Below are 25,565 nucleotides of genomic sequence, written 5' to 3'. Positions count from 1 at the left end.
AGGTTTTCAAGCAATTTCTTCAACCAAAGAAGTTCACAAATGCCATGAGCAACCGCTCTAAATTCAATTTCAACATTGCTTCAAACAATAACAAATTGCTTCTTATAGTAAGTCACTAGGTTTCCTCCTACAAAAGAACAATAACCTGAAGTAGACATCCTATTTGTTATGCTCCCAACCCAATCAACATTGGTGTAGGCTTCAATCTAAAGGCCGTTGTTGCTTCTAAACTTTAACCTTTTTTAGGACTCCCTTTTAGGTACTTAAGAACCTGATAGACCACCTCAAGGTGTTCTTCATTTGGAGAGTGCATGAATTGACTCACAACACTCACTGAATAAGCTATACTTGGCCGAGTAAGAGAGAGATGTATTAGTTTCCTCACAAGCTTTTCATAACGTCCTTGGTCAACACACTTACTCTCTTTTAGTAACCCTAATTTGCAAGTAGGATCAGTTGGAATCTCAAATGGTTTACACCATAGCAATCCAGTTTCTTTGAGCAAATCTAATGTATGCTTCCTCTATGACACAAAAATACCTTCCTTTGAACTAGCAAACTCCATTCCCAAGAAGTACCTCAAGGTTCCCAGATCCTTGATTTCAAACTCTTTAGCTAGAAAATTCTTCCATCTCTCCAATTCAGCTAGATTATCTCCAGTAAGGATGATATCATCCACGTACACTATTAGGATAGCAAGTTTGTCATCACTAGAATGATTGTGGAAGAAAGCATGATCCACTTGGCCTTATGAGTACATGTGACTTCTAATGGACTTAGCAAATCTATCAAACCAAACTCTTGGTGATTATTTCAGTCCATAGAGTGATTTTTTCAGCCTACAAACCTTTTCACTTCCAAATCTTCTTTCAAAACTTGGTGGCAAGGTCATATAAACATTTTTCTCTAATTCACCATTTAGAAAAGCATTCTTGGTATCTAACTACTATAAAGACCAGTTCAAGTTGGTTATAAGGGACAAGAGAACTCTTATTGTATTCAATTTTGCAACTAGTGCAAATGTCTCTTGGTAGTCAGTCCCATAGGCATGTGTGAAGCCTTTCACAACCATCCTTGCTTTGTACCTTTCAATGGAATTTCACAGTAAATACCTACTCACATCCTATAAGTTTCTTCCATCTCAATGCATCCACAAGCTACCATGTCCCATTATTCTCAAGTGCCCTCATTTCTTCCAAAACAACTTGCTTCCATTCCAAAATAGCCAAACCCTCATGTATGTCCTTTGGAATTTCAACACTAAATAGATTAGTAGGAAAGGCCCTCATAGTGGGAGATAGTCTATGATATGAAACATGTTTAGCAATAAGATGTTTAGTACAAATCCTAGCACCTTTCCTAAAAGCAATTGGAACGTTTAGATCATCACTAGAGGTACTTTCTGCACTAGAATTATCAAAGGAAAGAGATTTAGCAACCATAATAACAAACGGAAGAGACTTAGGAGTTGGAATACCTATCTCTTCCAAGGTACATACACTCAGATCTGATGTTTGGTTAAGTTGTAGAAGGTTGATTTTCCATACCTTGATCTTTCTTCCTCCTTGAGTAGACAAGAAGTTTGATGCAAGGTTGTTCAGGTAGTGCTTCTTCCCTTAAATTTGAATTTAGTATAGGCACAAGTGGTTCAAGTTGTGTTTCTACCCCTAAATTTGAATTTTGTATAGGCACGAGTAATGAACCTAAAATTTTCCAAAATGAATCTTCCCTAGTAATTGTCTCCCACCTAAAGAGAATTTTTTTATAAAGTAAGGCTCAATTTCAAAGAAAGTAACATCCACACACTCAAAAGGCCTTTCAGAAAAGGAATCATAGCATTTATACCCTTTTTGAGTTGGGGAATATCTAAAAAACACACATTTAACAAACCTAGGGTCAATTTTGTAATGGTGTTGTTTTTGGACATGAACAAATGCAATACGCCCAAAGACTTTTCATGGCAGAGAGTTCATAAGTCCAGTTTAGGGAAAAACTTTTAAGAATTGCAATAAGGTTTGAAATTTTAAAATCTTATTAGGCATTCTATTTATTAAGTAAGAAGCCATAAGGACTGCCTCACTCCAAAGGTACTTAAGAACTCCCACAGTAAACATAATAGCCCTAGCCACTTCTAATAGGTATCTATTGTTACGCTCAACAATTCCATTTTGTTATGGTATGTCAATACATGAGGATTGATGAATGATGTCTTGCTCTTTCAAGAAAGGACCAAGAATGGAATTGAAGCATTCCTTCCCATTGTTGGTTCCAAAAAGAATAGAGTTTTAACCATACTATGAAATTCTTGATGTTAAGATAGAGCCCTTAAAAGTGTGATATGATCTAACAAATTTGGAATTCATTATTCATTTAATAATATTTTAGTTTTAATTTTATTTATTCTTATTCCATGCATTATACCATATGAGCATTATGACCTAACATCTCTTGTATTGTAAATAACTTGAGTGCATTAAAAGTTGCACAGAAGATCTAAGTCATAAGTTCCTTGCAAGTGGATAATTTGTTTACAATCAATTCATGGACTTAGGCAATCCAGTTGAGGTTGAAATGCACCACCTCCTAATTGGAGGGATGACTAGTATTGGCCATCAGGATGGAGTTCACGTGGTAAGTGTCCTAGTGTGTATGGTTACACATTGAATAGGACAGTGAATCATGACATAAGGCTATCAAGTAGTCATGACTTCAACAAGCTACTACACTATATTGTCTCTCAACCTTAAGAGAATATTGAGTTTGTGTAGAAGTTAGCAGTGGCTTTAACCTACAAATAAGATCCTAAAGTGATCACATATTCCCTATGGATTGAGTTATTGTTGATAGAAACCAATAGCAACAGGTATTTTCAATAAAGGCACCCTGATATCTCATGGACTTTGAGATAGTATGTCCCCTTGGGTGATCCTAAGGACATGTGATCATGAAATCTGTAGGCTTATAGTAATTTCTTTAGTGGAATTTGACATATGTTCTTAGTAAGCTAAGGTATGTCATTTGATCACATAATAGGAGGATTTGAAACTCAAGCATGGTAGAGGTAGTCTTGAAAGCGGTGTTGTCAAAAGCAAAAGGGGATGTTAAGGCGATACGACTACTTTTAGCCTAAAGCGAAAGGTGAAAAACAAGGGAATAACTTGACTATAGTAAGACAATAAAATATATATATATATATATATATATATATTTACCTATCCAATACTTAACCAATATAAGTGTCGCCTTTAACAATTAACACTATTAATTTTTCATCCCTCATGATGTTTTATAAAATTAATAAAATAGTAATAATTATTCAAAGTGTTAAATATTATGCCCCACATCATAAGAAGCATCATATTGTTTAGAGATATCCATCATGTATAAATGCATATTCTACTTTTTCAGACATCTAAAAATCATAATAAAAAACAAAATAAGATGATGAACATCTTAGAGAAGCTTTAGGCATCATCATCATAGTCCTTATTGAAATTAAAATGGTCATCACTTCCATCAAAACTAGATTGATAGCCCTCCATCTCATTATCACTATGACTGATAATATAATATTTCATTTTATGTTAAATTGAATGAAATTACAATTTAAATATGTTTAATGTCAACCCAGGGTCAAAGGCAAACTGCCTCTATACCTTACATCTTTCCCAAGGCGATTGCCTAGGCGTCGCCTCTTTGAAGTTGCCTTGCCTAAGTCTTCAAGAAGTGTGTTTTATCAATCCTACCTAGCTTGATGGCCTAGGCGACCTAGGGGATCACCCATAGTTTTAAAAGGCTCAAGGTGCACCAAGGCGCAAAGTAGTCCTAGAGCCTAAGGCGCGAGCTTTAGTGAAGTGAGACGCACCCTAATTTACATATATATTTTTATATAATATAATCAAATTTAACAATCATTTATTTATCCTAAACACATAAATTATCAAATATCATCCAAAACTTCAATTTAATCAACATGATGAGGTCTTGGAAGGTACGTGACTATTTTTCTCCTATTTTTCCTCTCCTTCTTCTTCACTTCTCCACTTCACGGCTGAGGCTAGGGCATGATTGGGAGTGGTGTCGGGTTCAAAAATACCAGAAAAAGGGGGTTGGAAGGGAAAACAGGGCCAAAACGGTGTCGTTTTGGCCTGTTTTTTTTTTTTTAAAGGAACAGGCTCCAAAACGACGTTGTTTTGGCCTATTTCTTTTAAAATAAAAAGGTCAAAATGATGTCGTTTTGGACCTAAAAAATCAAAAAAAAAAAAAATTAGGGCTTCTCAGCCCTAGCCCTCTGCAACTCGACGGCAACTAAAGAAGAGAAGGAGAAGATGAAGAAGAAGAAGAAGAAGAAGGAGGGCATACCTAGCTGGAGGCAAGTCAAGCGACTGCGTCGCACCTTGCGCGCCTTTGTGAAGAGGCGTCGCCTGCCTTCAGGCGAGGCACCGGAGGGTGGCGTCGCACCGCCCCGAGCCTAAGCGCACCTTTCACAACTATGTGATCACCTTAATAACATTGCTTAAAAGACTGATAGTTTTCATCTTATTAAACTACAAAGAACCAATTCATAGGGAGGCTATATACAATGGATGGCAAGTTACGGACTTGAACACTTGGTATCTCATTGTAGTATATATAAAGTACTAGAGTGTAGTTGACTCTTTATAGTGAAATGTTGAGTCAATTTCATAATTGAATTCTGAGGGAGTTAATATTGTCCTATAGGTTCCAGTGATCCCCATTCGAGCTCATATTCCTTGATGGCACAATTTATGAGGATTGGATGAGTTTTTAGTTCACCTATGCACATAAGGGTGTTTTAGTAACTATGCAAGGTTGCACAAGGGTAAGTGAACGATATCTTTGGACTAAGCTAATTGATTAATTGGAGCTCTATTGAGTAAATTAATCAATTACCAATATATTTGGGCTAGATTAAGTGACTCGGGTCTAGAGAGAGAACCTTAGCTTTTAACCCTGAGTTTACAAGATCTACTACACCATCTTAGTGCCTAAATTCAAGGAGGAGTCATTGGATGGAAGACAACTGAGTTTACGAGATCTATTACACCTCTGGAGCATTCTACACTGACTAGAATTGATCCAGAAACATCCAAATCTCAAGTATGACATCTATTCTAAATCTTTGGTTTTCGAATACCAACCTATCAAAAAATAAAAAATAAATAAAAAAATTGGTTTTCGAATACCAAAGTTCTCCGTTGTGCTTAGATCTAGAAAGCCTAGGATAGGATTTCATGCACTCTAATAATCTAAGGCTTGGAAATAAAGCAATCCAGGATTTCCTAACACTTGAAAATTCTCTCGACCTCAAATTTTTCTCTCATTAAATACACCCAACATATCCTAGTATGATCATTGACAAACATGATAAACCATCTAGTACTTGTTAAATTTGTCACCCTTGAAGTTCCCCATATATCACTATGAACAAAAGCAAAAGGATTGGATTCCTTGTAAGGTTGCAATTGAAAAGAAACATGACAATGTTTAGACAATTGACAACTTTCACATTGAAAAAATGAAGGATTTTCTTCTTGAACAAAGAAGGGAACAATTGTTTCAAATATTAAAAACTTAGATGGCTTGGTCTATAGTGCCATAATACTATTTGATTTTCTGCAGAAAAAGAAACTGCACTACTACTTGATTCCTTCTAAGCTCAAACTGCAAGTAGTAGTGCAGTTTGAGCTTGTCTACTCTTAAGGAAATCCTCATCAAAATAGTATAGACCATCAATCTCTCTAGCACTACCAATCATCATCCTTGAATGCATGTTCTGAAATTTGCAACAAGAAAGTAAGAATTTCTCAATCAATTGAAATCTGTAGTTAGTTTATTAACAGGCAAAAAGTTGCATGCAAGATTAGGAACATGGAGGACTGATTTTAGAGTAAGATTCTTAGAAAGAAATGTAGAACCTTTCCTTGCATTTGGACACAAGGTACCACCTGCAATCCTAATCTTTAAATTTCCAGAACATGGAGTGTAGGATGAGGAAAGAAAATTAACTAGTAATATTATCTGAAGCACCCGAATCAATAATCCAAGGTGTATAAAAAGAAATAAAACTTAGAGCTCTTGGAAGAATGCCTTTATAGGCTAAAGTACATGAGGGATTTTGAAAGGACTGATTCATCAACTTGTACAAGTTTGCAAGTTGCTCTTTGCTAAACAATGATAGATCAATACTAATTTGAGTTTTTGTTAGTGCTTGTATTCCTGGGTTCTTTTTGCAGGTTTTTTCGCTTTCAGCTGACAGACCTTCCATAGTAGAAACACTAGGAGCAGAAGTTTGACAAACCATAATAGTTTTAGTTGTCTTACCCATCATCACGGTTCTTCTACTTTCTTCCCTTTGGACTTCTAGGAAAACTTCCCTTGTAAAAGGAAGAGGTTCTTTAACAAGTACACATCTACGAACCTCATCCAATTCCTTATTCAAACCTACAAGAAATTCAAATACTCTTTCTTTCTCAAGCATCTTCTTAAACCGAGCACTATCAACAGAGGAACTCCATTCAAGATTATAAAACATTTCTAGTTCATGCCATAAACTTTTTAAGAGACCATAACACCTGGTTGCACTTTGATCTCCTTGCTTGGTCTCTCGAATCTTTGTCTTAATCCCATATACTTGTCATAATCATAGAGTTTTCCAAATCCCACAATGGAAAAGTTAGATCATCTTTTGATGGAGCTGTATAAAAGCCTGTCAAATAACCTACCTTCCCTTTTCTTCTAATAAAGTGCATCACGGACTGAGACCACCATAGGAAATTTTGTCCATTCAACTGATATAAGGCGATTGGTAGGGAATGAATGCCTTTAGAACTCTGTGCTGGAACAGGTTTACCAAACTTCATGTTGTCTTCAGAAACTTCATCTTCACTTATGCCTGACATCTCCTCCTAACAACTAAATCGTCCCAAATAGACAAAATAAATGGAGGAATAATCTTCTTTAATCTAGTTAAGAAACCAGATTGCAAACAAGTCATTGGTCCTAGGAAAGAACCAACTCTAATACCATGAATGAAGTTTAAGATAAGAATATGAAAAATTCTTATTATTTTCATTAAGAAAAAATAGCAATACAGCTGAATTCTATGTGTTGTCTCCTAGCTACAAAATAGTAACTAACAAACACTACAATGAACTTCCTATAAACTAGGAACAAACTTTTTTAAAATACAAATAAATAAAACTAAATTATCATAACTATTTCTACACTAAAGTAGAAAAAAAAAAAACTAATTCCTAAAAAACTTCTAGAATCAACAATATTAATATTGATATTTAACTTTATATTTTTTATGCTATTAATTATTATATATCTTTAAATTTTATGCGATATTAATTATTTTTATTTATCTTTAAATTTTATCTATTATAATAAAACAAATTAAGAACAAGAGAAAGAAAGTCTTTAGGAGTTAGGACTTAATTAAAAATTTCTTTATTTTTTTATTAAAATTTGGGTTTATTACACTTTACCCCCCAATCTATACTGTGTTTTTCACATTGCCCCCTTAAGTTCAAAATCGAGCAATGTACCCTCCAAGCTTTATAATTGCATGCAATATGCATTTTTTGAGTCATGACGTTACATTTTTTTATGGAATGGTATGCGCTCTTTGCGTGACCAAAGGCAAAATGATCATTTTTTTAATAAGTGAGGGTAAAAGAGTCATTTCATTTTAAAACCCCAAAACCCTAACAACCCCCCTTCTTCTTCTTTCCTTCGTTTTCCAAAAACCACATTTTCTCGACAACTAAACACATTTGCAATGTCTTAAAAAATAGATAGATTCACAAAAAAAAAACATAGTCAAACAAGTTTTACTTAAAACCCCAAAACCCTAACAACCCGTCTTCTTCTTCCTTCCTTCGTTTTCCGAAAACCACATTTTCTCGACAATCAAACACATTTGCAGTGTCTTAAAAAATAGATAGATACAAAAAATAATAATAATCAAACAAGTTATTAAACCTAAAACCCTAACAACCCTCCTTCTTTCTTTCTTCATTTTCCAAAAACCACATTTTCTCAGCAACCAAACACATTTGCAGTGTCTTAAAAAATAGACAGATTCATAAAAAATAAAAAAATAAACTATTTTACCTAGCAATTAAAGCACCAAATCGAAACATCACGATCCAAAACAACCAAATTCAAATCATCAAATAAAAAATGATCGAAAAACAATATAAAAATACAAAAAGAAAATCAATTCAAAATTGAAATGACAACCTTACCAAATCCAGTGAAAATGCTTGAGAATCAACAATCTGAAAATGAAAACTTTTCTGAGGCATTTCTAATCCTTTTGCTCATTCAAATTTCCGCAATGAAAAAAAAAAGGGATTTAAAGAATCTAGAAAATACAAGATTTGGTGAGTTTGAAGCAATTGGTAGTTTTATCGTGGCAAGGTAGGTTTCATAATTGTGGGCAAAATTGGGATAGAATTTGCCAGCGTGGTTGAATATTTGGAGGACGAGGTCAAGGACGAGGTCGAGGTCGAGGTTTTGCCCGTGGCTGATCATTGAAATGATGCGTTTGGGGGAGGCGTTGGGGCTAGGGTTTGTTTGGGAGAGTGACGGTGTAGGATTTGAGGGTGGAGTCACGGCGGCAAGGTGGTGGTGCAATGGGTGGTCAGTGAAGGGATCCACGGTGGCACCAATAGCAACAAAGGCAAAACAGACGACGGAGATTGAGGGGAGAAATGAACAAAGGAAGAAGAAGGTTGGATTAGGGTTTGGAGTTTTAAATGAAATAACCCTTTTACCCTCATTTAAATAGGTCACGTGAAGAGCACATACACTTCTATCTAATTAAGGTAACATCATCACTCCAAAAATGCACATTACATGCAATTATAAAGCATGACGAGTATATTGCTTGATTTTAAACTCGATGGGGCAATGTGCAAAACACACTATAGGTTAAAGGGGTAAAGTGTAATAAACCCTTAAAATTTATGTTATTATACTATCATATAATATAATTTTTGAAAAAATTAAGAAATAGATAAAAAGCGAAAATAGCTATATCTTATGCGTTATAAGCATAATTAAAATAATTAAAAAATTAAAGAAAAAGATAAAGTAGTCATGAATTAAATAGTCATATCCAATGCAATATAAGCGTATCAAACACAGATCTCACACTCAAACTTGTGTTGCATTGTGCCAACACGAGTATTTGGCTAAAATTAACGTCTTTGTCTATCACAATTTCCAGGATAGGCTAAATTACGAAGATGGTTTTTAGGGCTACTAATCATAGCTTTCTTCTAACTTTAGTTTATGGGGATCGAATGAGAAACAAGAAAATGTCTTTATGCACTTGTCTTGGATAAGAAACAAGAATTTGAACTCTTGAGGATCCTGCTACTCTCAGATGGTGGAATTCCCAGAAAAAAATAAAATAAAAAAGCCTTATTAAAAGAAATAGTCATAGCACACATTTTGATTGGAATATGTTAATGTTTTGATGCTTGCAAAGAAAATGTTCGTCAGATGTTGTGACTATATACTTGGTACTCTCTCCATTATCAACTATTTCTACACCTAAGGAAGCTCAGAATCTCAAATAGAATTTCATGCAAATTTGTAATAATTCTATTCATCTATAGACCTTATTGCTTAGAAGCAGCATAGGCAGTAAACGGTTCATCCATTTCACTCGAGATGTAAACTTCTTAAACAATAAAATACTTAAATAACTCCTTGGAAAGGTGGATTTTTCTTTGTGCGTATGTGGTAGGGGAAAACAAGGAGAGGAAGGGAGGAAGGGAGGAAGGGAGGAAGGGAATTATCTAAGAAATTTAACTTATCATTTAGAACCAGTAGAATTCATAAGAGAAAGGAAATGAGCTCCCCAAAGGGAACTTGGACAGTAATAAATCCTATCACTTAAAAGGGAATAAAATGTCATTCTTTTATACTTAAATCCTCTCCAATGCTAAAGCTTTCATTTCTGTTACTTACATTTCCATCTGTTAAATTCCTTTCCCTCAAGTACTTGGTTCCAAAATTTTTCACAAAAAAATTATATTTAGAAACATGTAACCATATATATTTTTTGGAAAAGTAAACACACAAGTTCTTGCTCAACATACATTCATACAGGCATGAGTACATACACATCCATGTCTGTATGAATGTATTACTGATCTAATGCATAAAGGGAACTTTTTCAACAATAAATAAATATGTAATAGGACTCAAGATTTGTCAGAGAACCTGGCATATTTGAGACAAAGCCACCTCTGTCCTCAATGCTATCTCGCTCAGTGTTGGGCTCATGATCAGTGGACATTTGTCTCGCCTGCCCTTTCTTGGACAAAACCGCTCGTGAATCTCCAACATTGGCTACCCATAACTTTCGGCCATCTATAAGAATTGCAGTAACTGCAGTGGACCCACCTCTGCCCAAGTCAGGACTGTGTGAAAGAATTGCCTGGTCGGTTCTCTCATAGGCTTTAGAAATGGACCTCGCAGGATCAGTCCAAAATTCTTCCTGGAATGATTAATCAACGTACTATAAGATTACACCCCTTTCCTTGTAAGAGGAGGTTTGCATGCCACAACAGAAATCATTACCCTTTTCCTTTTGCCACTCAGAATCACATAAATGTCCCAATTTTAATAGGAAAAGAGAGGGTGGGTGGGTACTATTGGTTATCACCAATAATGTTACTAGAAAAAAAGGGACAACCTACTTACAGTATATGCAAATCTTTGAAATATTATTATCAAACAATGAAATAAATAAACAATGACATGGCATATAGGGTTTAATCCCTGTGAAGAAAAACTTCAATACACACTACCAAGTCATTTCAACCAACCCTACCTCCTTTAGGATGTTTGGGAACAAATGCTTTTGTAGATAGGCAGGGACACTATCCCCCAGATGTCCATCATAAATAGCAAAAAGTCCAAGCTCATGTCCTTGTTGCTGAACAAACTTTGCAACATGATAATCCTCCATGGGATGATTAGCTTTCCCTTTTACTAGCCTGAATCCATACTTGACTGGGCGCTGATGGCTTCTTCCCTTGCCAGAACCAGAAGAAGAGCGTCCTCCCAGAAGCTAAAGAGAAAGGGAAAAAAAAATCTTAATCAACACATCTGAAGAAAAGAACAAAAAAATCTTGCATTTCTCACGTGACTAAAAGATGAAAACATGAATATTCATCCAAATAAATGAGATATCCCACAAACATTTTATTAAGATCAAATACAAGTGAAAATGGAACCAATATTTCTAGAACAAGACGTCTATCAGCTAAATGGCAATATATATTGTTTTTGAAAGAAACAAACATGAAGAAAACTCATCAAGTTAGAACTAATATGATGAGGATGAATCTTCAAGATATATATCAAGAAAGGGAATTAGTATTAGTTGTAATTAAAATAAAATTAATATTACTTGGAATTAAATTAGGATTAATATATGTTAGTCTAATTAGGATTAGTTAGTTGAGTTATAATATAATTAGAATTTGAGTCATAATAGGTTATTAGAGTCCTAGTAGACTTTGGATGTTATAATTAGAATTAGAATCATAATAGGTTATTAGAGTCCTAGAAGACTTTGAATTTCTTAGAGAAGCCTATAAATAGACTAATCAATGTAAATCAAAGGGATGGATTTGATGAATAATACTATACTTTCTTTCATTGCAAGGTTGCAACCCTCAATGGTGAGACTCCATTGATTTTTCTTCTAGGTGAGACTCCTAGAAGGCCTTAATGAGACTCTAAGGTTTTCCATCTTTTCTTCATTGTTTCTTCTTTCTCTCTATTTCTTATCTTATAATTTTCTCTATCATAAATTTTATTCCTTGTTCCTCTCCTTACACTCTAAAAATAAAACCCTAGCCCACCTACCCTTGAGTGTAGGCAACCATCCTAGGGTTATCCTACATCAATTTTGGTATCAAAGCGAAAATTCTTGGCATGAAGGCATATGTAATTGAGGAGTGGAGCAAGATATGGAACCTTGGTTGAAGGCTACAACTTTTTTATGCAGCCATTGGTGAACATACCAAGGCTAAGAAGATTCTTCGCCCAATGAAGGAAATTCCACCACATAAGCAACCAGAGGAAAAAATAGCACCCTTGAAACTAGAAGAGCCATCAAATATTCTTATTAAAAAGCAAGTCGAAATTACTAGAAAGGAGGAAGAAATCATCAATGATGAATCTGGAAAGCAAGAGGTGATGAAACTAATCCTAGATCAACCAATAGAAGAGCTCAAAGAAGTTGAAGAAGTTTCAAAAGAATCGATGTTTGACTTCCCAAGGCCAAACATTATCATGAGTGGTGGCAAACATGAAGAATCTGCTGAAATTTCTTTTGAATATAGGGAATTCAAGAATCTTATTCTTCCACAAAACAATTTACAAGAAAAGTGTGGGAAACAACTTTCCACAAGCTTGTTGAAAACACATAATTATTTCGAGAATTATCAACTTGTTGTACAACATCAAAAAAAATTTCGAAGTCCAGTATTTGTCTTGCATGACATTGAACAAGTTCAAGAGATCTTGAGATCCTGTCTTACCATGGGAAAGAGATGACGAAAAAAGAAAGGGTGGAAGACATTGCTCGGAATTTCAATTGATCGTGGAAAATCACTAAAACTCGAGGTCGAGTTTTTTTCAAGTCAGGGGGAATTGATGAGGATGAATCTTCAATATATATATCAAGAAAGGGAATTAGTATTAGTTGTAATTAAAATAAGATTAATATTACTTGGAATTAAATTAGGATTAATATCTGTTAGTCTAATTAGGATTAGTTAGTTGAGTTATAATATAATTAGAATTTGAGTCATAATAGGTTATTAGAGTCCTAGTAGACTTTGGATGTTATAATTAGAATTAGAATCATAATAGGTTATTAGAGTCCTAGAAGACTTTGAATTTCTTAGAGAAGCCTATAAATAGACTAATCAATGTAAATCAAAGGGATGGATTTGATGAATAATATTATACTTTCTTTCATTGCAAGGTTGCAACCCTCAATGGTGAGACTCCATTGATTTTTCTTCTAGGTGAGACTCCTAGAAGGCCTTAATGAGACTCTAAGGTTTTCCATCTTTTCTTCATTGTTTCTTCTTTCTCTCTATTTCTTATCTTATAATTTTCTCTATCATAAATTTTATTCCTTGTTCCTCTCCTTACACCCTAAAAATAAAACCCTAGCCCACCTACCCTTGAGTGTAGGCAACCATCCTAAGGTTGTCCTACATCATAATATTTGCTAGCATTTTTAACATTGATCGGTGATAACTGAAACAATGCTTGAAAATCCAAAGAATGGAAATTTTTCCAACCCACTGGGTTATGGTTTACCCATGACCCAATATCCCTCAATATGAATAATCCAAGAGAATAAAAAACAAAAGTAAGAAAGAGATAGCATCAACAGCCAAAGGTTGAACATCAAAGCAAGTAAAATAGTATAAATTCCTCTAAAACAAAATGGTTCAGCAATCCAATCACAAAATCAATCATCCATGGCTGGAGAAAAAACAATTTCTCAATGAGAAGGACAATTCAGATTTCAGGCTCAATGTTCAATCAGCAATAAAATAAACTGTCCTTATCATTCAACTTAAACACATAGGAAGTTATATTAACAAATAACTTTCACACTTTCCAAATTCCAACCAACTAAAGCAGCAAAAGTAAAAAATCATTTTATATTTTCTCTAATGTTCCAGTTTATCTGACTAGAACACAAAGGAAAAATTGAACCCGATAGTCAAATTATCATATTTTCTTTGATTGTGACATGCGAAACAAAGCCTCTGCTAAACTGAGCCTAACACATAATCACAAATCCAGGATTCAGAATTCCTAGGCATCAGACTGATCAGAATGCAGGAGTAGGAATGTTATAAGACGATTTTTTTAATGCAGCGATTCTGATGGTTAGAATAAACCCTTTCTTTCTCATGGGCTAAGAAGGGAAGCTTATCTATGTTTAATTTGGTAAGTGGTTTAGTGCCAGTGCAACTTTGTTGGCCTCAGCCCATCCTCTTGCTTTTCATCTTTTGGTGATTCTTTTTATACTCCTATGTGCTAGGGTTCACCACGCCCCTCCCCACCACTCTTTTTTTTATTAACATCATTCTATCTATATAAAGAAATCAGAATTTCAGATTTATAGGAGGAAAATTTGGGATTAATTCAAGGAAAAAAAAAATCTAACATAAACTTGTAAAAACAACAATGGATCTTAAGAAAAAGAAAGACTTGTTGCCACTTTATAATTGTTCAGGCTGATTCAAGAATTGAGGAAGCAGTTGTCTGAGGGTTATATACTAATTACAGGAATTATTAGAATACATGGAATATATTCAGGCCAATTTGTTGGGTTTATTTAACTAGTAAGAATTTGATTAAATGGTTGAAATAAGTCGAGAAATTGCTGAACGTTTTGTGATGATGAGCTTAATACAACTATTTGCCTTAATTGAAGTAAACAATATAATTAACAAGAACCAAAAGGGTTGTCTTTTTTCCCACTTTCCCTGCTACCAAACAGAGGGTACAAACAAGTGTAATATAACACATATAAGAAGAAAGAGAAACGGACATGAAAATACTTGTAACATAAACATAGATATCCTCACCTGAGAAAAGACTTTGAAGCAACATAAATTATCCATGTAATGCAGCCCCGCCTCAATGTCTTCCTCTATTATTCAACATTTACCACTTCTCCAACCTCTGAATTTCAAATTCCACAAAACCCCAGCTCGGGAAAATAGAAAAATTTCCACAAAATTCACAAACTGCGACAACACCAAAAACAAAAAAATTCTGATCATCCAATCAACCCCACCATTGGAAATAGCTCCAAGAGTCTATATTAGTTCAAAACCAAAGTAGGACCAAATTATCATGTGGCTATTTCACAGTAAACAGCAGACCTTCCACAAATTTCACAAACGGCGGGCAAAAATTCTGATAATCCAAACAACCCCGCAAACCGTAACAATCCAAAAACTCAATATTTCGTTACGAAACAACAAAAGTAAAGAAAATCGCCAGATGGGTATTCCAGAAAACAAAAAAAGAACAAAAAAATATCCACCAAATTCACAAACTACAGCACCAGACAAAAAAAATTCAGACCATTAAAACACCCAGCCAAAACAATCCTACGGCAACATAGTTGCACAAGAAAGAAGCAAAGAGCAAAGAGCAAAATTACCAGATGTGTATCTCAGAAATCCCCTATTACCGATCCACCAGATTCCCAAATTTGGACAAGGGGGAGAGAAACCAGTAATATGGGGCTTGAATTGAAGGGTGAGGAGTGAGTGAGATAGAGGGGGGAAACACATAAAAAAAATTAAAAAAAAAAACAGTGAAAAAGAGAGCAAAAGAAAAGAGGGAGTATGGGCAACAGAGAGAGGTGTGTAACCGTTTTACGGGGGGTTTGGAGGAGAGTCTTTGGAGTCTATGGAGTCTATGGCTTTGGGGGCGACGAAGAGAGAGAGAGAGAGAGAGAGAAGAGGGCAGAGGGTGCCAAAAGGCAGGCTTCGGTTGGGCATATTGACTTTGTGGGTGTGTATTTGTTTATGACTGACACTGTTTGTTTGATTGTTACAGCTGTTTGTTTTTGAGGTTCCCCCATTCTATTTTGGGGTTATTGGTTCGGTTATCTCCTTGTGTCAGCGTCTCATATTTAAAGTCAGCCCCTTTTTCCACCCACCCAAACACATCCCACCACTCTAACTTAGTAAATTCATTTCTTCAAACAACATCCAATTTACTTTGCCTTTGTAATTGCTGAAGAAAATACTGAGGAAAAGATAAAGAAATGTAATTTTTCTTTGAAAAAATTATTATTTTATATTTTTCAGTCAAGTAATTTAAAAATTATAATTAGTTTGCTTTAATTGTTTGTTTTCCTTCTCCAATCACTTTTCAGGACCAAAACTAAAAAGAAAAGAAAATGGGAAAGAAAAAGAAAAAAAAAGGGATAGTAAAAATTAAGATGGTGTTTATTTTTTTATTTAATTTTAAATAAACTTAATTTAACTTAGTATTAAACAGTAATTAATAGTATTAAGTATTAATTTTAAATAAAATAATTTTTTTCCTATTTTATGTGGAAAAGAAAAAGAAAGAAAGAAAGAAAAAAAAATAGATGAGAAAAAAGAAAACTTATAAATTATAAGGGTTTATTTAGTAACTATTTTTAAAAATAATTTTGAAAAATAGTTATTGAAAACAATTTTTGAAAATTGTTTTCATTTTTGTAGAATAAAAGTCTATTCAGAAACCTAAAATATTTTTAATCTATTTTTAATATTTTTAAATACGTTTTAAAAATAATTTTTATATCTAGTATTTAATTTTTAATCATTCTACATGTTTATATAATTGTTTCTTAAAAAAAAAATCCTCAGAAAACAAGTGAAAATAACAAATAATAATTAAAAGATGTTATCCAAAAACACTTTGTGTCTGTTTGGTTGGTGTTTTTGAAAACTGTTCTGGAAAATAGTTTTTAAGAACAGTTTTTTATGTTTTTAGAAATAAATTGCGTTTGAGAATTGAATTTTGAAAAACAGTTTTTGTTCTCAAAAACCCAAAAAATATGAGTGGTTGAGTTAAGAAGAAAAGTGTTTTAAAACAAATAAAGTAAAAAACATGTTTGAAAGTTGGTTTTTTTTTTTTTTAATTGAATGTTTTTCGTAACTCCTCAGGATTAATGAAAAAATATATAAATAAAAAAAATCAACAAAAGATAATAATAATTGGTTTTGTTTTTTAAAGTTGAGTATTTTCTTTAACTAATTGATATTGTAAATATATAAATAATTTTTACATTCACACTTTATAAAAAAAAAAATGTTTCATTTTGAAAATTTTATGCATTAGTTTTAAAATTTTCAAATAAAGGATTACTTTGTACACATTTCTAAATATGTTTGATTTCAATAATTGATAAATTATATGATCAAAATATCATAAATTGGTAAATATCAATTATTGGATTTTATGAAGATAAAATTTATGATATCAAATAGTAATGCATTATACTTAGAAATAGATGATGTATTTTTTCGATTTTAAATGTAATTAATAATATAAAAAATTAATTAATAATGATATATTTATTATAATTTTTTGTTTTAAAATATTTGTAATTTTATTTTATATTTAATAATTATATAAAAGATAAAAAAAAATTAAAAGTAAATAAAATTAATTTATTTATAAAAAATTATTAATTTTCAGTATTTAACTTATTTTACATATATATATATATTGGGACAGAAACTCTATTTTCCTTTATTTCCTTCTTCTTTCTTTTGTTTCTCTTCCGCTCCTATTAGGTTCCTCTTTTCCCCTTGTCTCTGTTTCTCTTCCAACATCCAAACTTTTATTCACAACAATTGAATTGTTTCTCTCTTTTGAGATCAAAACATTACTCACTGAGGCCAAAATCTAGATTGTGGTTGTTGTAAAGATTCCTAACCATTTTGTTTTAAATTTTTTGTTCTTTTTTATTTTTTACATTCTTGGTCTTTTGTGTTATTGTTTATGTTTTGTTTGGTTTCTAGGAAATCCTAAAATTTATGGAGGTTTTGGCTTTGAAATGCATCAGAAAAATCATATGGGGATAAATCTTGAAATATCCAAAAAATATTGAAACAGAAATGACCAAAAAAAAAAAAATTGTTGGATAATGTTGAGTTTTTGGTTGAACTTTTGTTAGACTCATTTTTTTTTTCCCATTTTCCCATTTTCTACTTTTCCCTCGCAGCGTAAAGAATTTTCTTTCACAATAAAGAGATGAGAACACTCAAGAACACTGATTGAAAACACGAAGAACATTTTTTTATCCTTCTTACAATAGTGACAAAAACACGAAAAACATCATTTTTTGTTCTCTGAAAACGAGGCTTTAGAAAACACAGAGAACACGTGGGAACAAAAAAACACTCTCTTATCAAACACGTTTTGTGTGTTTTTTATTCTCAAAAACTATTTTGAAAATTGTTTTTAAAACACTAACCCAATAAGCCTTTATTTTTTATTTTTCAAAACAAAAAACATAAAATAAATTTTTATTATTACACCTGTTATATATATATATATTAAAAAATATAAAATTATTCTTAGAAACAATTCCCAAACAGACCGTAAGGATGCATTATTTGAATAGTTTTGATATTTAATGTAAATGGTTTTCAAAATAAGTTTGATCATTTCATTTGGATACAAAATTAATGTTTGGATACAAGCCTACTTATAAGCCTACATAGCACAAATGTATTTTATCCACCACATCAATTTTTTCAGATACTAAAGACTTTTGGGACGCAAGGGATCCCGTGGCCATCATTTGTTCATTTTTTAAGAAATTAAAAAATTAGAAGAAAAAAAAATTTCGACCCTGAATTAATCAATTAATTAAACTTATATTATTCAAAATTTTGAAAAATATTAGGGTGGTAAAAAGTAAATATTACCACATTTTCCTTCATCCTCCCCCTTAATTTTGATGCATTACTTGAATAGTTTTGATATTTAGTGTAAATGGTTTTTAAAATAAGTTTGATCATTTCATTTGGATACAAAATAAGTGTTTGTATACGAGCTTACTTAATACAAATCTATTTTGTCCACTGCATCAATTTTTTCGGATACTCGAGACTTTTGGGACGCAAGGGATCATGTGGGCACCATTTGTTCATTTTCTCAAGAAATTACAAAATCCTAACGGGCTTTCTCTTTTTTGCCCAAATTTCTTGCATCTCAGCCCACCAAGTTTCTCACCTTAATACTAGAATTGGAAGCTATTTATATAGCTCATTTCCTTTGTGCTTTTTCGATGTGGGAAGTGGGATGTGGAATTAGTTAATATAAAAGAATTTCTACATGATGAGGATTTGAATCATGGAGCTGAGGTTGCCAAAACAAAGAGAGGACCCATTTAATGTTTTATATATATAACATTTAATATAAAACATTAAATGCTGTTTGCAATTTTTCATAATATAAAAAATTTAAATAAACAAATATAAATACCTATATCAAGGTTTATTTTTATAATAATTATCAACAATAAATATGAAAATAATATGAATTAATTAATATAATAATTTTTAAAATTTTAAAATAATCAAATACATAGATACTTAGATAAAATTAAATATTATAAATTTATTTTCATATTTAAATATTATACATGTAATATTTAATAAAATTGATATATTAATATATTTATATTTGTCATTTAATTGGCATATCAAATATAAAAAAAATGAAATGTTGTTAAAATTTTTAATTATATATATATAAATTTTTAAAAATTATTTTTAATGTTAATAAAATATAAATTATATATTTATGATATCATTGGTTTAACTATTAACCTTAGTAGCCCCTCTAACTTAAAGTAGTTAAGTCTTATACTCTAAGTTTGTTTCTTAATAAGGAAAACCTAGAGTTGGAAATGACCTTTGTTAAGACATTTGTCCTTTAATCTAGTGAAGGAACATGTTGAACCAACATCTTCTTCTGTAAAACTTTCTTCTTAACGAAGTATAGATCTAATTCAACATGTTTTGTCCTAGTATGCAATACAAGATTAGCTACATGTTGGAATGTACTTAGATTATCACACCAAATCACAAGCATTTGAGTTGTAGATACCCTTAACTCCTTCAGTAAAGAAGCTAACCAAGTTAGTTTTACAACAATGTATGCAAAACTTCTTGTTGGGAACCTTGGATTAATATGTTCTCATGCCCTGGATCGCGTAGGGTGCATGCAAATCTATCCTAGGTTCTTTAAATCTATTGTAATGGATAAAGAGGTATTAAAAAACAATATGGATATAATAGAAAACATAAATCTAGAGAATAAAGTCACATACCTTTGATTTAGTTGTTCCCGAATCAATTCCAATTGATGTAGATAACTCCAAAGTCGTAATGGATCTTGTAAACACCATGATCTTCCATCTAATGACTTTTCCTTGTATCTAGGCACTGAGATGGTGGAGATCTCAAGGGTAAAGGCTAAGGTTCTCTCTCTTGACTAAAGGGGAAAATGACAAGACTTGGAAACCCTAACCTAACCCTTAAAAGGGTATTTATAGGCTTTCTACTGGGCTTAAGTGACTTAAGTCCACCGTGAGCTTGAGTCACTTAATCTAACCCAAAAAGGTTGCTAATTGGTTAATTAACTATACAAGTTCTAATTAATCAATTAACCCAATCTAGAGATACCAATCACTTATCCTTGTGCAACCTTGCGTAATTGTCAAAATGCCTTTATGCACAAAAGTGAACTAAAAACCAATCCAACCCTCATAAGTCGTGCCAACAAGGAATATGAGCTCAAAGCGAGGACCAATGAGACCCTTAGGAGTACTGGCTCCCTCATAATCAAATTTTGAAATTGACTCAACATCTCACTACAAAGAGTCAACTGCACTTCAATATTCTATGTATATTACAACGAGACATCAAGTGCTTAGATCTATAACCTACTATCCATTGCATGTAAACCCCCATGAACTAGTGTTTGTAATCTAACAAGGTAGTACTATCACCTATCAAAATTACCTCTCAAATCCTTGAGTTGTAGATCTCACTTGTTATGTGATTAAATTGCATACTTTAACTCTAAGGAACATATGTCAAATTCCACTAAAGGAATTACAGTGGCCATAGATTTCATGATCACATGTCCTTTGGATCACCTAATGGGACACACTATCTCAATCCCATGAGATATCATGGTGCCTCTATTGAGGATACTTGTTTTTACTAGCCTCCATCAATAGTAACCCAATCCATAAGGATATATGACTACTTTAGGGTTTCAACTATAGGTCAAAGCCTCTTGTTGATTTTGGTATAGACTTAATATCCTCTCAAGATTGATATTCCATGCAGTATAGTTACTTGGTGAATCATGATAATTGATAGCCTTGTGTCATGATTCACCATAGGTCATGTCCAATGTGCATTACATACACTAATACACTCACTGTAAGAAACCCATCCCAACGGCCAAGACAAACCCTCTATCCAATTAGGAGGTGGTGCACTACAGTCTCTACTGGATTGCCCAACTCCATGAACCAACTATGAAAAAATTATCTACTTACAAGGAACCCATGACTTGTATTTTTAATGTTACTCTTAATGCACCCAAGTCATGTACAAAGTAAGAGATGTGGGTTGAATGCTCAAATTAATGTCAATATACCAAAGGGATAGTAAGGGGATAGTTAAGTCTAATTTTGTCATATCATGTCTTCCTTTTTAGGGCTCAATCCCAACACTTTCATATTCAGCCTCTATAAATGAACGAGAAATAGTATGTTGCTTCTTAGAACACCATGACTCCAAGTTTTCACCAAAGAAAAGGCATAATAACTTATTATAGACCTCCAGTCATCTAGACATGTGGCCAATTAACATCACAGAATCCTAAGAAGTTTAGCCGAGATGATTTTCTAAGGTGTAGGCCATAATCCAAAGTCCTACCCAAGTATCTTAGTATCCTCTTGACAAACTTTCAACGAGATTCAAGTGAATTTTACATAAACTGGCAAACCCTCCAACTATGCTTTGATACAATTGTTCGCTCTCCACAAGATCACTCCCATGAGTAGATAATCTAAGGCCAATTGTTATTAGTGTATTACTTCTCTTGGCAAACAACATCTTGGATTTGTAAAGTAAATCCTTGATGTACTTGGTTTGAGAGAGATGAAGTTCTTCAATTGTATGCCTTACTTGAATGCCTAAGAAATAGTCTATTTCATAAAGATACTTTTAGGCAAAGTTATTATTCCACTGATTAATTAGAGTTTGAACTTCTTCACTATTGCTTTTTAGTAACTAATATGTCATCAACATAAACTAGAACAAATATAATATGAGTAATAATAAAATGAATAAACGGTAACTAATCTAATCTAGCTTAAATGAATCCAAAAGCAAGAAGAGTATTATGCAATGTTTTAAAAACTAGACTAGTCATTAAACAAAAAAAGTTATCAGTTCACAGTTCAGTGGTCGGACCAATGGTTGAACCATGGTCGAATGGTGATGTCATAAATATATAATTTATACATTATTAAAATTTAAAAATATATAAATAAACTAAAAATAAATAATATTTTTTTTGTCTTTGATATTATATTTAAATCAAGCATAAGTATTTATTAACATTTTAAATTTTACTAAATAGAATATGTATAATATTTAAAATGAACTAAAAATGGAATAAAATTCAATTATTTAAATGTAACTATATTAGATGTTATATATTATATTATTTACATAATAAAGGTTATATAAGGGAGATATATGAAGGTTTTGCCATGGAAAAGAATGTTGAAAAAGGTAGGTTTAATTATTAGATCAATTTCTATGTTTGGTTACACTTTGTGCACTTTTAATGCTCCTAGTATGTGCTATATTTGGTGACATTTCACACCAAATTATTGTCGTATACTTCTCTATATTCATCTTTGTTACTAGATTTTAGTTGATGTTATTTTATATATATTTTTTTGTTATTTTTTGGGGCATAGTGTCTTTTTTAATAAATTGGAAAACCTTTTTTTAATGAAACTTTAAAAAAACTTTTATTTAATAAAGTTTATGACAAATTCCTCTAGACAAGTCTATAAAGAAATCTTTCTAATCAAATTTCTTTTTTATGTAAACTTGTGCAAAATCCTTTTTTTAAGGAAAAATTCCTTTAGTTAAATTCTTCTTTTTTTTTTTTAATAAATTTATTTTATTTTATTTATTTATTATTATTTTTAAAATAAAGTAAACAAAATCCTCTTGTAGTTAAGACAAACTTACCTTTTTTTAAATAAATTAAAAAAATATTTTTATTATTTATTTTTAATTCTTCATGAATCTTTTTTATACAAGTAAAATATAATTTTCCTTTTAGATAAAATTGTTGAAATGTAGATTTCCTTTTTTTAAAGCAAATAAATTCTTGTAAAAGAAAGCAAAAAATCAAATTGGAGAACAAAATTGGAATGATTTTGTGAATATAATATAAAAATCTTTTTTTATTTATTAATTTATTTTTAATAAAATTGGATAAACTTTTTTTTTTTTACACAAATTCCAAATCTTTAAGAGAAAGTAATAATTTTAAAATATCTTTTTATAAAATCATGGATAATTATTTGATAAATATTTTCTAATAAATCTTTTTAAAATCAAATGATAAGAGGGATTCAAACATTTTTGTAATTAATTTTGTAAAAATTCATTTTTTGACTTTTTTTTTTGTGTTAATAAAATTGGATTGAATTTTGATATTTTTGTAAATAAAATTGTAAAAGTCATGTTCTCTATAAACATGACAAAAATTAATTTGCTCGCAAATAGAATTAAATTGAAACATCCTTTGTAAATAAAAAATATATTTTCTCTCTTTTCTAAAGAATTCATAAAAATTCATTCATTTTTAGTAAAAGCAAATAAAAATAATTTTTGTTGCTAAATTGAAATTTTGTAAAAAGAAAATTCTTTTAATAAAATAAGTGTAAATAACTTTTTTGAAATTGAATCAAATGACTTGAAGAAAATAAATTGACATTTCTTTGTAAATAAATAAATAAATTGAAATCGTTAATTCAAAATTGTTTTTAATAAAATTCTTTGAAATTTCTTGAAAACTAATTTTTTTGAAATATATATTTTTAATTATTTCAATAAATCATTTTGCATAATTCTTTTGTCACATATTTTGTGCATTCTCGTAACTTGATTTTATTATCATTTTTGTGTTATTGATTTTTATTATTAATTTTGGTATCTGTAGACCCCCATTTGGGGCTCGTTTTTGTGCAGCCCAATTTTGCCAAGTGTCACGATCTCAAGGAGCCACGTGTCCATGCATGGTTGGTTGGTGAGGAATCAGGTTAGTGGTTTGGAGGACCAACGAGAGGTTGACACGTGGCAATGAGATTCCAAAGAAAAGCTGCAGGCCGTTGCAAGGGAGTGGGGAGCTGCAGGAGAGAGGAGTGCCTTTTTCTGTGGGAGAGAGGGGCCTAGAAGAGGAAGGTGGTAGAAAAATCAGGAGTGGGGGGATAGCAGAGCTTGAGAGTTGAGAGAGGGGGGCGAAGAAAAACGGGGCATGTTCTTGGAGAGAGAAAAAAAATGAGAGTAGTGATGGGAGAGGTTTTAGAGAGGCATCTTGAAGGCTGTTTGGGGGAGATCAGAGAGTGCAACTAACTTGGGAGGAGAAGCTTGCTGGTGAAAAAAGAAAAACAGAGGAAAGCCGTGCTGTGGACTTCCAGGTAAGGCCATCTTGAACTTGGTATGTTCTTGTTTCTTAATGATTTGCTTCGCCCCTTGTTGATCTCTACATGCTGTTTATTGTTTGCTGTGGACGCCAAGGGCCACAGAGTTGTGTTGGTTGAACATGTCTATTTGCATATAATGCCCTGTTTTGCTCCTTCGCATATTCTTGATTTTCCCCTGTAATTACTTAGATTCTTCTTTGTGTTTGAGTTGGAAGATTGGTAAGTATATCATGGACTTCCAATTCATCCCACCAATTTGCAGCCTGTTTGTCATTCTTGAAACAGGGTTTTGCTTAATAAATCCTCAGGTCTCTTATCCTTGCTGAGTTTTAGCGATTCCTTTTTATATATTTCTCTATTCCTGGATATCTAGTTGTGGGATGTTTTGGTTGGTGCATTGCCATTTGAGGGTTCCAGCATAGGAAATGAAAGTTGTGGCCAGGCCTTTTGGGTTTCCAGTGTAACATTCAAAGGATGTCCGCATAAAGGGTTTTCGGGATCTTCTGGGGTATCCAAAATCCTTCAGATCCAGAGACTGGAGTTGCTGGTCTTCGTTATGCTCTTGAAGTTGCAAAGCCTGCGGATAAGTGTGCAATTTGCCTGAGAAGAATACTGTAGTTGTTCCAAGAGTGGACTGTGATCCATAAAGCACCTTTTCCAATGGGAATTCCAGTGACAGTGATGCTTGCATGTGGCTGGGTGTTCACTGTGTTGACAGTAAAGTGCAAACACCTCACCGATCACCACCCTACTCTCCATGCGTGAACCCATATATCGAGGATGATGTGAGGAAGTTGAGTTTGTTGAACACTCTCAGCTCGTCTCGCCATGCTTAGATGGATCTCGCAATTCAGGTGACTTCTCCATTAATCACAAAGATGGAACAATTTCGATCTTCAGCAGGGTAGGGAGTTAACGTGTCTTTCAAAGGAGAGTCCATGTATCCCTATCAAGAAGACAAATGCTCCATTATTCTTGATGCTTTAAAGTGGGTTGATTGAGGAATTGAGAAGTTGTCCTCGAACGACGCCGCCGGCGGCGAAGTGCCTCCGCCATCACCACCACCACAGCGACCAACTCCAGCGGCATCAGCAGGAACCTGTGGCATTTAATTTATCATCAGCAGGAATTACTAGGCGTTCTAATGTTAGTTCCAATCATCCACATCTAGGCCTCTAACATTTAGTGATTCCTT

At 32.6% G+C, this 25,565-nt stretch overlaps 1 protein-coding gene across 1 annotated transcript in view; it reads right to left on the bottom strand.

Annotated features, from left to right (window-relative positions):
- LOC100250772 (probable protein phosphatase 2C 9) overlaps nucleotides 1-15,657 on the bottom strand; it is a 31,916-nt gene extending 16,259 nt beyond the window's left edge. Inside the window, exons 1-4 of the mRNA XM_002272812.4 lie at nucleotides 15,263-15,657; nucleotides 14,679-14,840; nucleotides 10,880-11,119; nucleotides 10,267-10,543 (exon numbers count right to left, since the gene is read on the bottom strand). Of these exons, the coding sequence (XP_002272848.1) occupies nucleotides 10,267-10,543; nucleotides 10,880-11,119; nucleotides 14,679-14,714 (553 nt within the window). The 5' untranslated portion in view covers nucleotides 14,715-14,840; nucleotides 15,263-15,657. The remainder of the gene's footprint in view (nucleotides 1-10,266; nucleotides 10,544-10,879; nucleotides 11,120-14,678; nucleotides 14,841-15,262) is intronic.
- Nucleotides 15,658-25,565: the final 9,908 nt, after the last annotated feature.

The sequence above is a fragment of the Vitis vinifera genome, chromosome 12 (genome assembly GCF_030704535.1).
Source record: "Vitis vinifera cultivar Pinot Noir 40024 chromosome 12, ASM3070453v1".
Taxonomy (NCBI): Eukaryota; Viridiplantae; Streptophyta; class Magnoliopsida; order Vitales; family Vitaceae; genus Vitis; species Vitis vinifera.
Note: the sequence above shows the minus strand (reverse complement) of the source record. Positions and strands in the feature narration are given on the sequence as shown.